Here is an 18,515-nt window from a genome sequence, read left to right on the forward strand (position 1 = left end):
GGATGTTGAATTTTGTCAAATGATTTCTCTGAATATCTTGAAACGATCATATTGTTTTTGTTCTCTGTTCTATTTATGTGGTATGTCATTTGCATGTGTTGAACCATCCTTGCATCCCTGGGTTGATTCCCACTTGATCATGGTGAATGATCTCTTTAATGTACTATTGAATTGAGTTTGCTGTTTTGTTGAGGATTTTTGCCACTATGTTAATCAGGGATTTGGCCTATATTTTTGTTTATTTTCCTTTTGTTGTGTACTTGACTGGTTTTGGAGTCAATTATGTAGAATGAGTTTGAAAGTGTTACATCATCTTCAACTTTTTGGAAGAGTTTGAGAATTGATTTTAGTTCTGCTTTAAATGGTTATTAGAATTCAACAGTGAAGTGATCAAGCCCTGAGATTTTCATTCATGAGAGAATTTTTATTACTGATTCAATCTTCTTTCTTGTTATTAGTATATTCAGATTTATTGTCTCTTTATAATTCAATCTTAGAAGGTTGTATGAATTCCAGAATTTATTAATTCCTTCTATGATACCCAATTTGTTTGAGTATGATGATTTACATTTCTTTCAATCTTTTGTATTTCTGTGATCAATTTTTTTGTTATTTATTTTATAACTTTTTTTGAAGTAGGCATTTATTACCAAAAACATGTATTAGAACTTCTTTTGCTATATTCAATAAGTTTTGATATGTTGTGTTTTCATTTTCATTTCTTTCTTTCAAGAATTTTTAAAATTCCCTTTTAAATTTCTTCATTGACCCATTGGTTGTTCATTGACCCATTAGTTTTTTTTTTTTTAGTTTTCGATGGACACAACATCTTTATTTTATTTTTATATGGTGCTGAGGATCGAACCCAGTGCCCTGCGCATGCCAGGCGAGTGCGCTACTGCTTGAGCCACATCCCCAGCCCCTGTCCTATTGGTTTTTAAATTTCCATGTATTTGTAAATTTTCTGAAGTTCCTCTTTTTATTTCATATGAGGGATTGAGCCCAGGGGCATGTAACCATTGAGCCATATCCTCAGCTCTTTTTTATTTTGAGTCAGGGTCTTGCTAAGTTGCTTAGGGCCTCCCTGAGTTGCTTTGAATTTAAGATCCTCCTGCTTCAGCCTCCCGAGCCATTGGGATTACAGGCGTGTGCCACTACATCTGAGGTTATTCTTGTTATTCATTTCTAGTTTTATACCACTGTGGCCAGAAGAGATAATCGATTTCAGTCTTCTTGAATTTGGGAAGACTTATTTTGTTGCTTAACATGTGATCTATCCTGGAGAATGCTGCCTGTGCAGTTGAGAAGACTGTACATTCTGCAACTGTGGATGGAATATTCTGTACATATATCTATAAGGTTCATTTGGTCTAAAGCGTAGTTTAAGTCCTTGATTTTCTGTCTGGATGATCTGTCCATTGCTAAAAATGGGGTGTTGAAGTTTCCTAATATTAGTGTATGGTAGTCTACCTCTCCTTTCAGACCTATTAATAATTGTTTGATATATTTTGTTTTTTACTTGCTCTTGAACTCCAGTAACTTGAAATTTTGTTCTTTTGATGCTGTCCCATAAATTCCACAAGCTTCCTTTATTCCTTTTCATTCCCTTTTCTTTTTTCTCCTCTAATTGTATATCTTCAAATAACCCCTAGTTCATAGATTGTTCTACTTTGTTAATTCTGTTATTGGTGCTCTCCATGCCCTTTTTTATTTTATCCATTCTGTTTTTCATTCCCAGTATTTCTGTTTGGCTTTTAAAATTATTATTATTTTAATGTCTCTGTTTTTCATATTCTGGTCCCTTATTTTCCTCATTTCTTTGAATCGTTTCTCTGTAGTTTTTGAAATTTGTTGAGTGTCTTTCAAAAAGTTATCTTGATTTTTTGTCAAGCAGTACGTGCATCTTCATCTACTTATGATGGATCACTGTTACTTTATTTTTTCTATTTGGTGCTAGCATGTTTCCCTGCTGATTTCTTTATCCTTGTGGTTATTTATGTATTGGTATTTGAAGTATATACTTATTCAACTCTTTTCAGATTGGATTTGTTCAGGAACATTGTTTAGCAGGAAACCTGTGCTGAAATTCTGGTCATCTGGTAGGTCATCTGGTATGGTCCCTAAGCCTATGATTGCTGCAGCTGTGGAAGCACTATAGGATGTCTTAAGCCCATGACTTGTGCAGCACACAGTGCCAATTGAGAATTTCTTGACTACCCAGGTTGGCACATCACTGCGATACACCCAAAGCCCTCTGGTTGCCATGGCTATCACAGTACTTTGTACACCTGAAGTCTTGTCCATTGAGGCTTCCTTGCTTCTGAGGTTTGTCTCAAACCTAAGTCTTCTGTAATATAGGTCAGCAAACTTCTGATTCAGAGATCAGATCGATCAACCTTCTGACTCCAAAATCAGAGATCATTGCAAGGGCTGTGGGGTCCAATCTTGCATTTGGGTGGGGCAGGTCAGGAGACTCACTTTTTAGGTACCAGTAGTGTTTAGGAGCCATGGGTGTCTGGGTATTTTCATGCATGGATAGTTGTTTTAATTGATGTTTCTTTAGGGGATGATCAGTGGAGAGTTCTCATCTGTCTTCTTGCTCCACCTTCTCCAATTACTGGTAACTTTTCAACAAATGGTATTTACTTGCTTCTCATCATATTCTGATTTTTAAAAATCTGAATAATCTAATTTTGTTTAGGTTGCAAAGTTTTGAAATTAAAGTCAGGCTATCTTTAACTGAACTTATTTTATCTGGCAAGTGTTACCTTTGTGTCAACTAGTTCTGAGCATAACTTTTGCTGCTCCAATGTAAAGGTGCTCTTGTAAGCTTCCTTACAAGTCCACCTTGTATATCCTGTTGTTTCTCATTGCAGCCATCTGTATCCTTCCAGAAAATACTCAGAATAGCTCCACTATTACAGATTTCCAAAAACCTATGTTACTGGGACTGTCAAAGAGAAATAATTATCATTTATATTCTTCATCTAATTGTATTATATATTTAAAAGAACTATTAATTATTCTTTATATTTTTTCTAATTTTTATTAGACTCATGTTTTATGCTGGCTTTTGAAAGATTTGTTTTAGCCTCACGAATCAGAAGATATCCTAGGTTATTATTACTGGACAGCATTTTGGAGAAAAATGCTGGATATCTTGCTTTTCAGGATTCATTCTGAGGGAAAGAAATATTTGCAAAGAAAGATTGTAAACAAAATAGTCTCATCTTTTAATTAAAGCAATTCAATTGCTGCTATGTTTATGAATTTAATTTGTTTGTTTATTTCAATATTTGAGTCTTTGAGATTAATTTCAGTTCAGTTCACTGAATTTTCCATGTGCAATTATAAAACAAAATGCTTTAATTAGTAGTATAACATATTCATGTTTTTAAAAATACATAACAAAGAAACCCCACAAAACAAATATTTTTTTAAAATAAAAATATTCTGATTTCATAGAGATCTTCTGTTTTTCAGAAACAGAAGGTTGTTAGAAAAGTTGAAGTTCAGAGAAATCCAGTTATACTGAACATTTTCTTTTGGTGATGTTAATGATACCTAATTGTCATCAGTGTGGGGATGGTAACATTACTCAAGTTAATCATTTTTGACTTGATTTTTGCATCAATACATATTTATATTATTTTATATTTAGAGAAAGGTTTAGAAATCAAACTTGTAAGTCAATACCTATATATTATATTTGAGTATTTTACACATTTTGCTTTTGTATTTAAAAAAATTTGTGAACTAAATTTAAAGATTTCTTTGGTCTTACATTTTTAATAGGTTTTATTTTTAAAGTCAGTTTTAGGCTCATAGCAAAATTGTGAGGAAGACAGAGAGATTTTCTGTCTACTTGCTGCCTCCACACATTTGTAACCATCCCCATTATCAACATCCCTCCCCTGAATGGTAACATTTGCTAACTGATAAACTTTGGTGCTTCATCACCACCCAAAGTCTGCAGTTTGCATTAGGGTTCATTCTTGTACGTTCCGTGACTTTTGCCAAGTCTAATGACATTTGCCCACTGTTACAGGGTCATGCAGAGTAGTTTGACCCCTGTTCGTCCTCTGTGTTATTTATTCATCCCTCTTTCTCCCAACTCCTGGAAACCACTGATCTTTTTAATATCTTCATAGTTCTGCCTTTTCCAGAATGGCACATAGTTAAGAATCAAACGACATGTCTCCTTTTTCAGATGAGCTTCTTTTTCTTAGTATTATGCATTTAATTTTCCTCCATGTCTTTTCATTGCTTGATAGCTCATTTCTTTTTAGAACTGATTAATATTTCTTTGTCTGAATGTACTGCAATTTATTTATCCATTCACCTACTGCAGAACACCTTTGTTGCTTCTATTTTCTTATATTTTTGCATTTACCATAATTCTTCAAATTCCACTGAAAGCCATACAAAATTCTCAGAATTTTTCATTCTGCATTAGTGTATATATATATGGCAACAAACTTATTGGAATATTTGGATAATTTGTAAAACAAATGAACAAAACCCTCCCCCAGAATTGTAGATTTAATAATTATTTTATTTTCAAACAATTACTTATTTAAAGATTAATTTTTGAATATTTCTTGGTACAAGGTTATATAAATGTTCTTAATCTTTATATTTAGAAAGTGATAATTAAATTAGCAGTTGAAATTTTCTGGAAGAAATCTGTTGCTGTGTATCACTTCTTGGAGAGTACTAATTAGGGCATGCATGTCTTATATGATATCTTATATCTGAGGATCCTGGTCATAGTTTGTCCAACTGTCCTCATGTCAGGGCAAACTGTTTTCAAAAGCGCTCAGTAAAAGCAGCGTTAATGTTTTGATTTTACTCTTCAATAAATGCTAAAAGAACGCTTTCATTTTTGTTTATATAATTTCACAACCATATATTTCTTATTCCTGCCAGATGTTAGAATGATTTTATTATAGAAAAGAAAAATAATAAATTGAGTGTTAATGTCCAAATTATTGGACATTATTGAATTATAAATATGTTAGATTAACAAGGAAAAATGATGTGTGAACTTTCAAAAAAGAGCTGACAGAGTGTGGGAGTTATTTGAATAAATAAGTGAACAATCTCGAGTTTAACACATTGTAATATGGAAGCTTAGAGCTGGTCATTAAATATGACTGAGCACTTTGAAAGTTGAATAATTATTACTGGGTGCTACATGGTTTCAGATACTTTCAGCTTATATTTTAGTCAGAATGATGACTTACATTCTGTGTATCTTGTTAATGTCCTACAGAATTTCTTTGTGTGATAACTGCATTTAACTCGGCATATCCAATTACTCCCTGGAGATTTAAATTGTCTTGTATGCCAGCAAATGCAACTGGTGATGACTTCCTTTTGCCTGCCGGAACCTCAAAGAATGCTTCACGTTTGGGTGGACATTATGAGGCAGTTGTTGAAGCTAAATTTAATTCAAGTGTTGCCTACATTTCTAACTTATCCCAAACAAAGTTCCACTGTTGTTTTTGGAGTGAACAAGAAAAGAACTGCTCTGTATCTGAGGACGGCACGGATGGGAGGACATTTGTTTCAGCAGTAAATTCCTTAGTTTTTCAACATCTAGGTAAGTATTTTAATTTTCCAGACATTAACTGTTAGGTTTTAACTGTATCAAACAGAGTATTTTAATTCTCTAAAACCTGTAGGAAATAGATGTCTTACGATATTGTTCTTAACATATAATATTGCTTTTGTTATTAATAAAATTAGGATTCACCATATGACCGAGCTAATATATATGCCCCAAATTATTTTATATCCCATGAAAATGCAATAAGTGAACTCTTTTTTACCTTTAAGAACATTCCTTGTAGTCTTCTAAATTTGCTTTTAAACAGAAAAATTATTGTATTTTTGTTAATTAGATAAGATATCAATTTATTAACGACAATGTTGAATGAGTTAAGTTTTAAATAGTTTAAAAATTCCAATGATTTGTTCAGGCAAGGCATCTTTCTAAAACCATATACATTTTAAATTAAGGGGTTTGTTGTTTTAAGTATAATGCATAATAAATATAGGTAGTCTAGTTAATAATTCTGCCTCTGAAAATATAAACAATAAAACTATTTACAGGTCTTCTGGAAAAACTAAATAGACTAGAGTTAATTGATTTAACCTTATGAAGAGACTTTATAAAAATATAAGTGTAAAGCATAACACTTCCTTGTGGGCCTCTCAGGATATTCCAATTGATATTCTTGCCATTTTGGTGCATGCATGGGCATGGATGTCTTTTATAAGGTCTTATACTTTGGAGGATCTTGGGTACATTTTGTCCAGCTGTTCTAAAGTCAGGGTAAACACCTTGCCAAAAAAAAAAAGTCTTCAGTAAAAAGCCATCTTTACATTTTGGTTTTATTCTTTGTTTTGGGGGGCTAACCTGTACATTGTGGGATGCTAAGCAATAGCTCTGGACTTTATCCATTAGATGCCAGTAGCATTCCCTCCCCAACTGGAATGAAAAAAAGTCTCTAGGAATTGCCAGATATGCCCTGAAATACAAAATTAACCCTTGTTCATCATCATTGATAGACATGATGATGTGGAGAAACACTCTGGTATATTGAAATCAGTTTAGGAATAATGATGGAACATAAATATGAAATAAAATCAGATTTAAAAAATAAAGTAATAGCAATAACTCACTGTGTCCCCAATTCCATTCATAGCTATTAACTTCATTTTAAGTGAGGTACTTTTTAAAATGTGTAAGGAAACTTAGCCAATTTAGTAATTATTAAATATGCCAAGAATTAAGTGAAGAAGTCAGGTCCCAGTGATGAGTCTTGAAATGATAAATTATTTATGATTATTATTTTAATTTTATATTACATATGAAGGCTGATAACTAGCTACTTTTAAGTGAGTTTAAATTTTTATAACTAAAATTGCTAAGTTAAGTAGTGATTCTTGAGGATTTCAGTTTATTCTTCTAAGTAGGCTGCTGCTTTCATAGGGGCAACAGTGTTTCAAGGTCCCTAGTAGCTAGAAATCCTGGTTTGGGAATATGTGTTAGTGTTGTCTTAAGTTAGTTATGATTTCCAACATTTGCTATTCCTGCCTTATAAATTATGCATAGTTTATCTTCATCACATCAGGTGTGTGTGTGTTTCAATGTGTAGTGGAAATGTACTTTTATTAGTTGTATTTGGGGCCTATGATATTGTAATAAACAAAAATTTAAGACATGGATCATAGCTCAGATATGAGTCACTGTGCCTTTATTTGCTAAAACAGCCATGTAAATATCCCTCTAGATTTGCTTATTCACTGATATCTGTTGTTCTTTTTTCTCCTGAAAAGTGAGAAAGAACTGAATTAAATGAATTTTGAGGTCTTTTGTCTGACTTAAGTGGTTTGTTATTAAAAACAAGTTTGAGAAGAAATCATTGAATTTAATTCTCTTACATAACAAAGAAGGAAACTGAGGGTCACAGGTACTACATCACTTGGGCAAGCCTACCAGTAGTTAGAGCTTAGTCTTTTTCTCTCAGAACAGGCAATGGAAGTTGCTTCAGAACATAAGTAAATTCAATTTAGCTCTTCTCTTTCACTGAGTTGTTCAGAATGTTTTTCAGACTTAATGCAGTTTATTTTTAATTCAGGTGCAAACTGGAACATACAGTGCTGGATGAAAGGGGACTTGAATCTATTCATCTGTTACATGGAGCCATTATTAAAGAATTCTTTCAAGAATTATGACCTTAAGGTCCATCTTTTTTATTTTCTGTAAGTAACAAATAATTAATTTGACCATTTCTGCAGAGTTTTTTTTTCCTGAAATGCAAGAGTTTCTGTCTACAAAAGTATATTATGAAACCTCTCCCATCCCTACATTTCCTTTAATAGCAAACCATTTATAGAGGGTTCTTTGCATATATGTTTCTTTTTATGTACAACACTCTTCTCCATTAGATTTCCTTTTTGCTCCTCCTGTTGATTAAGGTAGCAAGATATTGCAGATATGAATAGGCATATAGTCTGAAAGAAAAGTGAACTCAGTTCAGGGATCCTAGATATTTAAGTGGAAAAGGGAAAAACTTATTTTGTATTTCTTCCTCAGGTAAATTTTTTCTATATGTGATATTTTTGGTTAAAAATACAAATACTTGATATTTATTTGTGTTAGGCAGAGAACCAAAAAAGTGGTTTGAAATAGCCATATATTTATAATTCTATCAGGTAATATATTCAAGTTTTCTTATATGCTCCAATAATAATATGAACTCTTAATTTTAACTCTAATTTTTTTCTCATTCATTCTTTCATTTGGTACTTAAAGAGAAACTTGACTCCTTTAGTACTATAGTTACTGAGACATAACATGGGGTGATATGCTAAAACCTATCCATATGAAGACAAATGGAAACACAAAGTAGAGTTCTGGTTATCAGGTGCCTGGAGGAGGGGATGTAGGGAGTCATTGCTTGATGGATTCTGAGTTTTGGTTTGAGAAGATGAAAAAAGTCCTGGAGTCATATGGTGGTGAAAGTTGCAAGACAGCATGAACGTACTTGATGTTGCTGAATTTGACACTAAAAGTAGTTACAGTGGCAAATTTTGTGTTATATATATTTTACCACAATAAAATGTTTTTGAAAAGAAAATTAAAAATATAAAGATGAATAGTTATGACTCTGCCCTTGAGGTGGTTGTAGGCTAGTGCTTGGGACAGACATGTATAAAGTTTCAGTTTCAGTGGTTACTTAGACGTACTTGGTGGGTACATGCTGCTTTGGAAGCCCTTGACTCTTGAGAGGCATTTAGTCCAACTGGTAAGAAAAGAGAGGAGGGAGGGAAGGTTGCTTAAGGAAGGATATGGCTGAGTTGAATTTTTAACTGTAAATAAGAACTAACAGGAACATGTGTGGGTAGTGTAGCATTTTGCAGAAATCAGCATCATGTGAATACTTTATGAAAATTTAAGTTAGGTAGCTCTACCCCAGAACTGGTAAATCCACATTCTGGAGGGGGGCCTCACTAATCCTTATTTTACCAAGCTCTTTAGATGATTCTTTAGAACTCAACTTTGAGAGTCCCTGGTATAGAAGTTGATATGACATATTACTTGGTCATACCACTTAGTAATGTACACACATAGCACTTACTATGCTGAGCAGTAGTTCTACCTGTAGAAATTAACTCAATGGAAATATTTACATAAATGCTTAAAATTATTTGTTGAATGAATAAAAAACTTCTATTTTTCTTTCTAATTTACCCTACAGAAATGTTTTAATTAGCCAAAAATTATTAATAAAGTAATAATTTCAAGAGAAGTTGAATGACCAATGCTCAAATATAGCAGAAAGATATAATAAAGTCAGACTTATATCAATGGACTTGACAGTGTAGAAGTAATGGGTACTGTAATAGAGGTTTTGTTTTGTTGTGTTTAGGTACCAGGGATTGAACTCAGGGGCACTCAGTTACTGAGCCACATCCCCAGCCCTATTTTGTATTTTATTTAGAGACAGAGTCTCACTCACTGAGTTGCTTAGTGCCTTGCTTTTTGACTGAGGCTGGCTTTAAACTCACTATCCTCCTGCCTCAGCTTTCCAAGCTGCTGGGATTACAGGTATGCACCACTGTGCCCAGTTTGGTTTAGAGGTTTAATGATTGGGCTAGGAGAGCCTTAATCTAATCAATTCCTCAGGCTCTTGATGAGAGGGGCTTTGAGAGCTGGAACTTATATACTCAAGGAGGTGATGTGGGATGTCTGTGGAGGAGGTGTCTCTGAGGGGGCATACTATGGCATGTTCTGAGAATGTGGAAAAACACTGGTTACAGGGACCACTTGCTGCTGCCTAGGTGGGAAACCTTTGCTGGGCGATACTTTTCAATAATGGGAAGCAAAACAGGAAGGACCAGGTTCTTTGTTCCTCCACTAGCCTCTACTCTTCCACTAGCACCCCTATAGGTAGGTTTTTTTAAAAAAAAAATTAATAAAAACCTAGGTGGTAGAATATTGTGGTTTGCAGAGTTCTAGCCCCAGCCTGGCAAAACAAGGTGGCTTTGAAGCTGAGAGGCAGCACCCCATTGCCAGTACAGTCCACCCCTTTGGCTTCTTAGCCTGCACTCTCCAGTCTGTATATTTTTGAGTTTTTCTACAACTTTCCTATACTTCATGCTTTCACTTAGTAAGATGCATCTACACTTTAAACAAAAGGAGGTATTCTTATCCTCTCTCTCAAGTGAGATAATGGTGTGCCCCAGTCGTCATTGTATACATTTTCCTTTTCCTTCCTTCCTTCTTTTTTTTTTTTTTTTTTTGGGTGGTACTGGGAATTGAACCAGGGGTACTCTGCCCTTGAGCTATATCTCCTCCTGCCTCAGCCTCCCGAGTTATTAGAATTATAGGCACGCCATTTCTGGGCAATATTAATTGCTTCTCATACTCAGTCACAATCCTACCTGAATGAATATTCTAGAAGCTAAATTTTAAAGTTAACACTATCAAGAATTCTTATATAAAATTACAAGGAGGAGATTGAGAAAAAAATTAGTGAATATAATATATACACATGCATACCGAAGCATAGCTGCTACAGCAGAATACCACAGAATGTGTGATTAGTAAAGGAAACTTCTTTCTCTTAGTTGGGAAGGTGGGAAATCCAAAATCAAGGGGCTGCAAGTAGTAGAAGCAGATCACATAATGAGAGGGTAAGAGGCAAGAGAGTGTGCAGGCTCAATTCTATAACAAAGCCATTCCTGTGATAATGGCCTTAATTCATTCTTGACCTAATTACCTCTTAAAAGACCCAGGTCTCAATAGCATCACAGTGGCAATGAATTTCAATATGAGTTTTGGAGGGACTTTGAAATCAATAGCAATAGTTAAAGGATAGAAAAGCATGAGCTTGTTTCTAGCCTGTAGAAAATGACCCATGGGGAAAGAAAATTGAAAGATATGGTAGAAGGAGACCCACTGAAGACATTTATAGAGAGTGAATAATTGAAAGGCAACAACCAGAGAAAGACCACAAATGTGATTGGTCTTAAAATGAAGGAGGCTGTTTTGGTTAGCTGTCCATCTCTGTGAAAGAATACCTGAGATAATAAATTGGTAAGGAGGAAACATTTATTTTGGTTGACAGTTTCTGAATTTTACTTCCTGGTTGCTTGGCTTTGTTGCCTTTGGCCTGTGGTGAGGCAGAGCATCATGATGGGGGTTCATGGGGGAGCAAAGCTGTTCATCTCATGGCAGCTGGGAAAAGAAAGATGGAGAAGGAGGGAGGGGAAGGGGTCAGCATCTCAATATCCCCTTTGAAGCCATGCCCCCAGTGATCTAACTTCCTTCCATAAGGCCCCTTTTTCTAAAGGGGCCACCACCTCCCAACAGTGCCACAGGCTGGTAACCAAGCCTTAGACACATGGCCTTTGAGAAACATTTAAGATCTAAACTGTAACAGGTTCATTTCAGCTAGTTAAGTATTGAGAGAAGAAAGCAAGCACTGTGGTAGATGAAGACACATTTTAGATTTGGGGCAGAAATTTTCCTGCTTTATTGAGCAAATAAGTTTGAGTTCAGAGAAAAGCATTCCTTTGCAAAATGGTACATTCCTACAATGAGTCTAATGCTTTGGATGGTGACCAAATACTGGTGCCTAAGCTAGAGAATTTCAAATCTTACCAGCAGGCTTAGAGCAGTGTGCTCAGTTTTAAAGTTACATGAACATGTGTGAGGATTTATATATAAATATATATATTGCAGAGCATTAAAAGTCTGAGTAGTAACTTAGCTATACCTGATAATTTTAACTTTAATCAAGTCAACTAAACATTTGTTTATGTAAATGACAGAACCCAGAAAAATGAGAAAATTGTGATAACTTAATGAGTTTTTAAAACTCACTTATTTGACAAATCCAAGATTTTCTTTTTGCCTGTTTTTATTTGAGAATCAATTTTCTAAAATTATTATAATCATTTATATTTCTGGTAATTGGAGAAAGAGTTTCTCAATTGTTTTGTGCCAAATTATAGCTCTCTGTGATTTGGTTAGTATGTATGTCCATTGTGTCAATGATCACCTGCTACTTCTGCCTTGACTTCTGTTTCTATGTGCTTCTTTAGGCACTATAGCTCCAAATAATTTAAGTAAACCTCCTCAGATGAAAATGAAGAATTGGTCAATATAACAAATGAGATCTCTATAGAAGGGAAAATCCATCATGGTGGTTTCTACTGAAGTTTTTAATCTCTCCTTTTGTGGACATCAGGGAATTCATGAGAGAAATCTTTTTAAGGCTTCTATGCGTAAAAAAAATATATATTGTTTTAAGAAACTATAAACCTAATGTTTATAAGGGATTTTAAACCCCATATATTCGTGTGCTAAGGGAAAGCATTGTTTGAGCTCAGATATTAATGTTTGTCAGAGAATCTGGAGAGGCGCCCTAGAAATGGGATATTTTGAAAACTGCTTCAGACGTTTTATCTGAGACCTAGGAAGGAAATCGTCTTTTTCCTTCATAAGGTCTTTGCTGTGTCTACCAGACACTGAGCTGAGTGTGGGGAACACTGTTCAACACTATAGGATCCACCCTGGCTCTCATGGAGTTAATAGGGTTCTAAAAATAAGACATAAGAGCCAAGTTTAAAAATACTGTGATGTAATAATTTTAGGGACTTGTAGAAACATACCCAGGAACATCCAGCCCACTTCAGGGTGGGCAGAGGAGAATGAGCCAGAGAGAGGAGAGCATTCTCAAAGTCCCAGAGTCACATATGGTATGTTTGAGGACTGGAAATGTTGAATGTGCTTGGGCTGGTAATGAAGAGAGGTCAAGGCAAAGGAATACGTCAGGGCAGATCATGAGGATCCCTGTGGGTCATGTTCATGAGTTTGGACTTTTGTAATTACTAATATCTAGTTTGCTTTGTCTCATCACAGTTACTGTCAGCATTCTTAGTGATTTCAGCAGCCAGGTGGATGATCTCCCAGTTCCTTGAATGCTTTTGGTATTATATTTTTGCCTCACCTAGTTCACTCATTCTCTGGACTTTGTCATTACTGGTGATCTTGCTTTTTCTGTAATCTCAGTTTTGAGAGCCCCACTCTTAGACTGCTCTCCCCTAACCCCTCATGTTAGTCATTCCCTCTGTTACTTAACTCCAGGGATAATTCCCCATGGTTCTTGGCTTGACCCTCTGGGTACTTATTTCTGGCCTGAGCCACCCATTTGGAAGGTAGCACATATCTGTCCCTGACAGTTTTCTCAGCCTACCCGTTTTCAGTGCAATTTTAGGGGAACCCTGTGGCTTTTTTCCATTTTGTATAGTCTCTGTCTATAAGTCTTTATGTTAAGGGCATTTCTACTAATTTAATTCTCTCATAGAATCACATGGACCTCCTGTGAAATTTACTCCACTTGGTTTTGGGGATTATCCCCTGAAGATAAGCCCTTTTCTTTTTAATCTTTGCTCAGAAGCAATTTCTTACTGTTAGGCCACGTGCCATTGGGAAAGACTGTGCACTTAAAATTATCATGTCCTTTTGTTTAACAGCCTTTTCTTCAGTGCTTATATCTCCTCTTTCAGCAAGAAGAGACTCTGAAGTCTGCTTGCTTGGAAACTCCTGTAAAGCCCCATCAGGAGTTGTATTCTGTGCTTTCCACATAAACATGATGAAGGTGGTATCACTAAGTTCTGCCACTATTCAAGAAAGATCTCCTTTCTTCCAGTTTCTATAACATGTTTCTCATATCCTTTTTGCCCTCACTGGCAGTATCCTTAAAGTCTAGATCCATTTTTAAAAAAAATTTTGCCATTTCTTTTCTTCCACCATTTAATTAGTGCATTATAGTTGTACATAATGGTGGGACACATTGCTATATATTTGAATATGCACACAATATAACAATATAATTTGGCCAATATCATTCCCCAGAAGTTCCACTTGAAGTCTAGATTCCTACTAATAGCCTGTTCAAGGCACCTTACACTTTTCTTGCTATGTTTCCTCAAATCCTTCTTGTCTCTGTGTGTTGTCTGGTTCCAAAGCCACTCCTATATTTTAAGTATTTAGTATCCCATCCCCTTGTTCCAATATATGCACGAATTATCTGTTAGAACTGCCTTTTCCAGTTCTATGAAGAATGCCATTGGTATTTTGATGGGGATTGCATTGAATCTGTGTAACATGGTAGCATGTCCATTTTGATAGTATTAATTCTACCTGTTCATGAACATGGGAGGTATCTTTCTGGTTTTTTTTTTTTCAGTATTCTATAGTTTTCATTGAAGAGCTCCTTCACATCCTTTGTTACATTAATTCCCAAGTATTTTATTTTTTATTTTGTTTTCTTTTAAAAGTTGGAATCCTTCATGAATTTTGCATGTCATCCTTGTGCAGGGGCCATGCTAATCTTCTCTGTATCATTCCAATTTTAGTACATGTGCTACCAAAGTGAGCACTTATTTTTTTGTTTTGTTTTGTTTTTTTTGAGGTTATTGTGAATGGAATAGTTTTCCTAATTTCTTTTCAGCAGATTCATTATTGGAGTATAGGAAAGTGATTGATTTATAAATGTTGATCTTATATCCTGCTACTTTACCAAATTTGTTTGTCAGCTGTAGAAGTCTTCTGTTGGAATTTTTGGGTCCTCTAAATATAGAATCATGTCATCAGTAAACAGATAAATTGCCCTCTTCTTTCCCTTTTCATATCCCTTTAATTTTCTTTTCTTGTCTGACTGTTCTGGCTAGAGTTTCGAGGACTCTATTGAATAGAAGAGGTAAGAATGGGCATCCTTGTCTTGTTCTTGTTTTAAGAGGAAATGCTTTCCATTTTTCTCTCTTCAGTATAATATTGGCCTTATACACAATGGAGTATTACTCAGTAATAAATGAGAGTGAAATTATGGCATTTGCCGGTAAATGATGGAACTGGAGATGATCATGCTAAATGAATTTAGTCACCAGACTCATTAAGTCAAAGGTTGAATGTTTTCTCTGATATGTGGAGGCTAGTTCAAAATAATGGGGTAAGGGGAAGGGAAGGAAGGATGGGTTCCATCAAAATAGAAGAAAGGTCAGTAGACTAGATGAAGGGGATTGAGGGAAAAGGAAAAGGGATGGGATAAGGGAAGTACAGTGAAATGAGTCTGACCTAACTGTTCTCTGTACATATATGAATATACCACAGTGAATCACACCATCATGTGTATCCATAAGACACTAACTAAAAACAAATAGACAAAAACCTAAAATAAACAAACAAAACCTAAAAATAAATAGTATGGATTTTTATTTTATGGACGATAATCTTTTACTGTCATTATTTAGTTACTCAGATTGACTTGTATTTGGCCTGTGGGAGCCTATTTAAGCTGATTTTTGTGTTCTTTCATTTTGTGTCCCTTTATTTATTTATTTTTTTGAGAACTTTCTAATTTTCTATCATTATAGGACGTTCCAGGTTGATCTTATATTTTTCCTGATATAGCAGAAGAATCAGACATTTCTCCAGGGAACCTATAGTCTTATTGGAAAAGGTATCTTCAAACTAGTATCTGGAGGCTGGTGCTCATTGTTAGTGAGTTGACATTGTTTCTAGTCCTTTCATAAAGGACATAAAGCTACTCATATGTATGTGCGTGTACAATATACAACACAAGTTAGAACCACAGGGCCCATTTCTGTTTTTTCCCTCTCTCTCTATCTCTTAACTCCTTCTCTGGCAGTGAGAAACCTGGCTTCCCTTTTCCACACTACACAGTTGTGTATTACTTATTTGCTTAGCCCTAGAGTACACATAAGGTAGTTTCGGAATGTCTAACCCATACCACTGTGAAAAAAAAAAACATACCAAACAGAGTACGATATTGTTTACACTCATTTTATCTTTGCTAAGGCTAAAGGTTACACAATCAAAATATTTTGTTCCAAAGTTAATCAGGATGGGTCTTTCCCCTCCCTTCTGTGTGGTTATGTTATTAACTTGACAGATTGATGGGTTCATTTGTTTCTGTTTGCATTCCTCTTTTTTTTTTTTTTTTTTAATTCTCCTCGTCTCATCCTTGTTGATTTTCTATTTGCTCAGTTGTATCTTAGTTGGAGGAGTATCTTGTGTTTTACAAAATGCTTCATAAGCTTATGTCCTTGAAAAAGGACATATCTGGTCAGTTCTCACCTTTGCCCAATTCAGTAGGTCTGAGGTGGAGCTTGATTGTTTGCATTTATGAAAAACAAAATCCTTAGTCCCAAACTTACTGAATTCCTCAAGAAAGGTCTAGGAATTTAGTTTAACAAGAGCTTCGAGTGATTTTAATGATGAGATTAGATTGAGACATTAACCTGGTCTGTAAATTCCTTGGGATAAGCAAGGTAAACTGGGTAACATTTTGATAGATTTCCCAGCGTGAGATTGAAAATAAGTGACTTGATTAAATCATTTATGAAGCTAATACTAAGTATTCTAATCCCTCTTCACTGGTTTTTGTCTATTATGTTTTGCTATCAGTTTATATAACAATCAATAACTTGGGTGGCACACCTTTGCTGTTATTTCTGTCATAACCTAGTGTAGATAACTGTTTGAGGAAGTTTTAACATATTCAGAGAGAAATTTGGGGGAAAGAAAAAATTGGATCAAGGGTCAGAGGACAGAGGGTACTTTCTATAACTGTGTATGGCTACCTAAATTCTTATGTCTGTAACTTCTGAGTAGAAAAATTTCTCAAAAAAAAATTTGCAGAGAAGCCATTTTTTAAAATATTTATTTTTTAGGTATAGATGGACACAACACAATGCCTTTATTTTTATGTGGTGCTGAGGATTGAACCTGGGTCCCACCCGCGCTAGGCGAGCGCTCTACTGCGAGCCACAATCCCAGCCCCGAGAAGCCAAATTTAACATTCATTTGACAAATGTTTTTATACCATTTTCACTTTCAATTAAAGTTTATTCATATATGTCAAGGGGTGAAATAAACAGTGGCACTTACGTGTGTGTGTGTGTGTGTTGGCAAGGCATAAAAGACTTTGTTGCATACAAAAGTTTCAAAAATTCTTAAGATTTAGTTCTTTTAATTCAGGTATATCTCTCCTTATTTTATAAAATGGATGATTCTTTTATTCTTATATGTTTTTAAATCACCAAAAATTTTAGATTTTTGTTTAATATCCATGAAGACTTAAAAGTCATTTGGAAAGTAAATGTTCTTAATTCTTTTGTTGACTTGGGCATGTAACGAGGCTAGTTCCAGGTCTTCTTACACAGACTTGGAAGAACTCTCATGTATATGAGAAATATGTAGTGTTTTTCCTCACAGAACAAGTAATGTGAGCATATAATTATTGAAACATTAACATAATTCAGATTACAGTTATTTTTTAGCTGTAGAACTAATGTCTTATTGACCCTAAATAAAAATAGCAGTCAGTGAGATTTGTCTTGCAGTCATAAGGCATGTAATGAGTGTAACGAAATTACACCAAACGTGGAGGCCTAAGACTTTAGTTGAGTTCTAGTTCTGTGCTCTCTCTGGGCCTGTTTCCTAACCTATAAAGCAGACACAGTTACCTTACTGTAGGACCGATAAGGCTGGACACCCGAGGAATTTTCAGGAAGCAGGTTTATTGGCTGCAGCAGTTCAGAGGGGTTAGTACCTAAAAATCTCTGGACCCTGGGTCTAGAACTTCTTTCAGATTTATACTCAGTGGGGTAGTTACTTGACAGTGGGTAGCTACAGAAGTTACTCTTTGTTATATGTTTTAGGTCAGACAGAGGTTCCACAAGTTTTTACCAAGGAAAACAGTAACTTTTTTATAGCAAGCTCTCTTGAGAGTCTATCTTACCTTTTGTTTGCAAACCTGGCATTTACAAGAAAGAGGAAGCTTCAAACACATTGAACTCTCGCAGAAATCCTGTTGACCCTATAAAATCTTGCTGACAAGAAGCTTAATTATGATGGGTGGTCCCTGGAGAAGCTTAATTATGGTGGGTCTTTTGTGACCTACTTCAATCTGACAAGGTAGTTTGAAAACTTGGATTAAATAATGTTCCTAGAAGTGTCTCATGTCAATTGTAATAATGAAATTATACTGTATATTGAACAAATTTCTCTATTTTTGTGTCCTTTGTTCATCAAGAATTCCTCAGGAGGGAGTAAAAAATGTTTTGGGACTAAATCTGGGGTGAGCAAAAAATAAATTGTTTTTAATTGGGTACCAGGGATTGAACTAAGGGGCACTTGGCCACTGAGCCACATCCCCAATCCTATTTTGTGTTTTATCTAGAGACCCGGTCTCACTGAGTTTCTTAGTGCCTTGCTTTTGCTGAGGCTGCCTTTGAACTCACAGTCCTCCTGCCTCAGCTTCCCAAGCTGATGGATTACAGGAGTGAGCCACCTCAACTGGCTAAATTTTTTTCTTAAAGGAACAGATAGTAAGTATTTTTGACTTTGTATACCATAATGTCTGTTACAAGTATTTAACTCTGCCCTTGTATACACACAGCCATTG

The 18,515-nt window shown here is 35.1% G+C and overlaps 1 protein-coding gene and 1 non-coding gene across 2 annotated transcripts in view; one reads left to right on the plus strand and one right to left on the minus strand.

Moving 5' to 3' along the window:
• Nucleotides 1–18,515, plus strand: part of Lepr (leptin receptor) — a 70,690-nt gene that overhangs the window by 5,390 nt on the left and 46,785 nt on the right. The window contains exons 2-3 of the mRNA XM_027949514.2: nt 5,276–5,605; nt 7,650–7,773. Coding sequence (XP_027805315.2) covers nt 5,276–5,605; nt 7,650–7,773 — 454 coding nt within the window. The remainder of the gene's footprint in view (nt 1–5,275; nt 5,606–7,649; nt 7,774–18,515) is intronic.
• Nucleotides 14,359–14,466, minus strand: LOC114103773 (U6 spliceosomal RNA). Its single transcript, XR_003584729.2, has one exon. It is a non-coding gene; the product is annotated as a U6 spliceosomal RNA (small nuclear RNA).

Source organism: Marmota flaviventris, chromosome 10 (assembly GCF_047511675.1).
Source record: "Marmota flaviventris isolate mMarFla1 chromosome 10, mMarFla1.hap1, whole genome shotgun sequence".
NCBI lineage: Eukaryota > Metazoa > Chordata > Mammalia > Rodentia > Sciuridae > Marmota > Marmota flaviventris.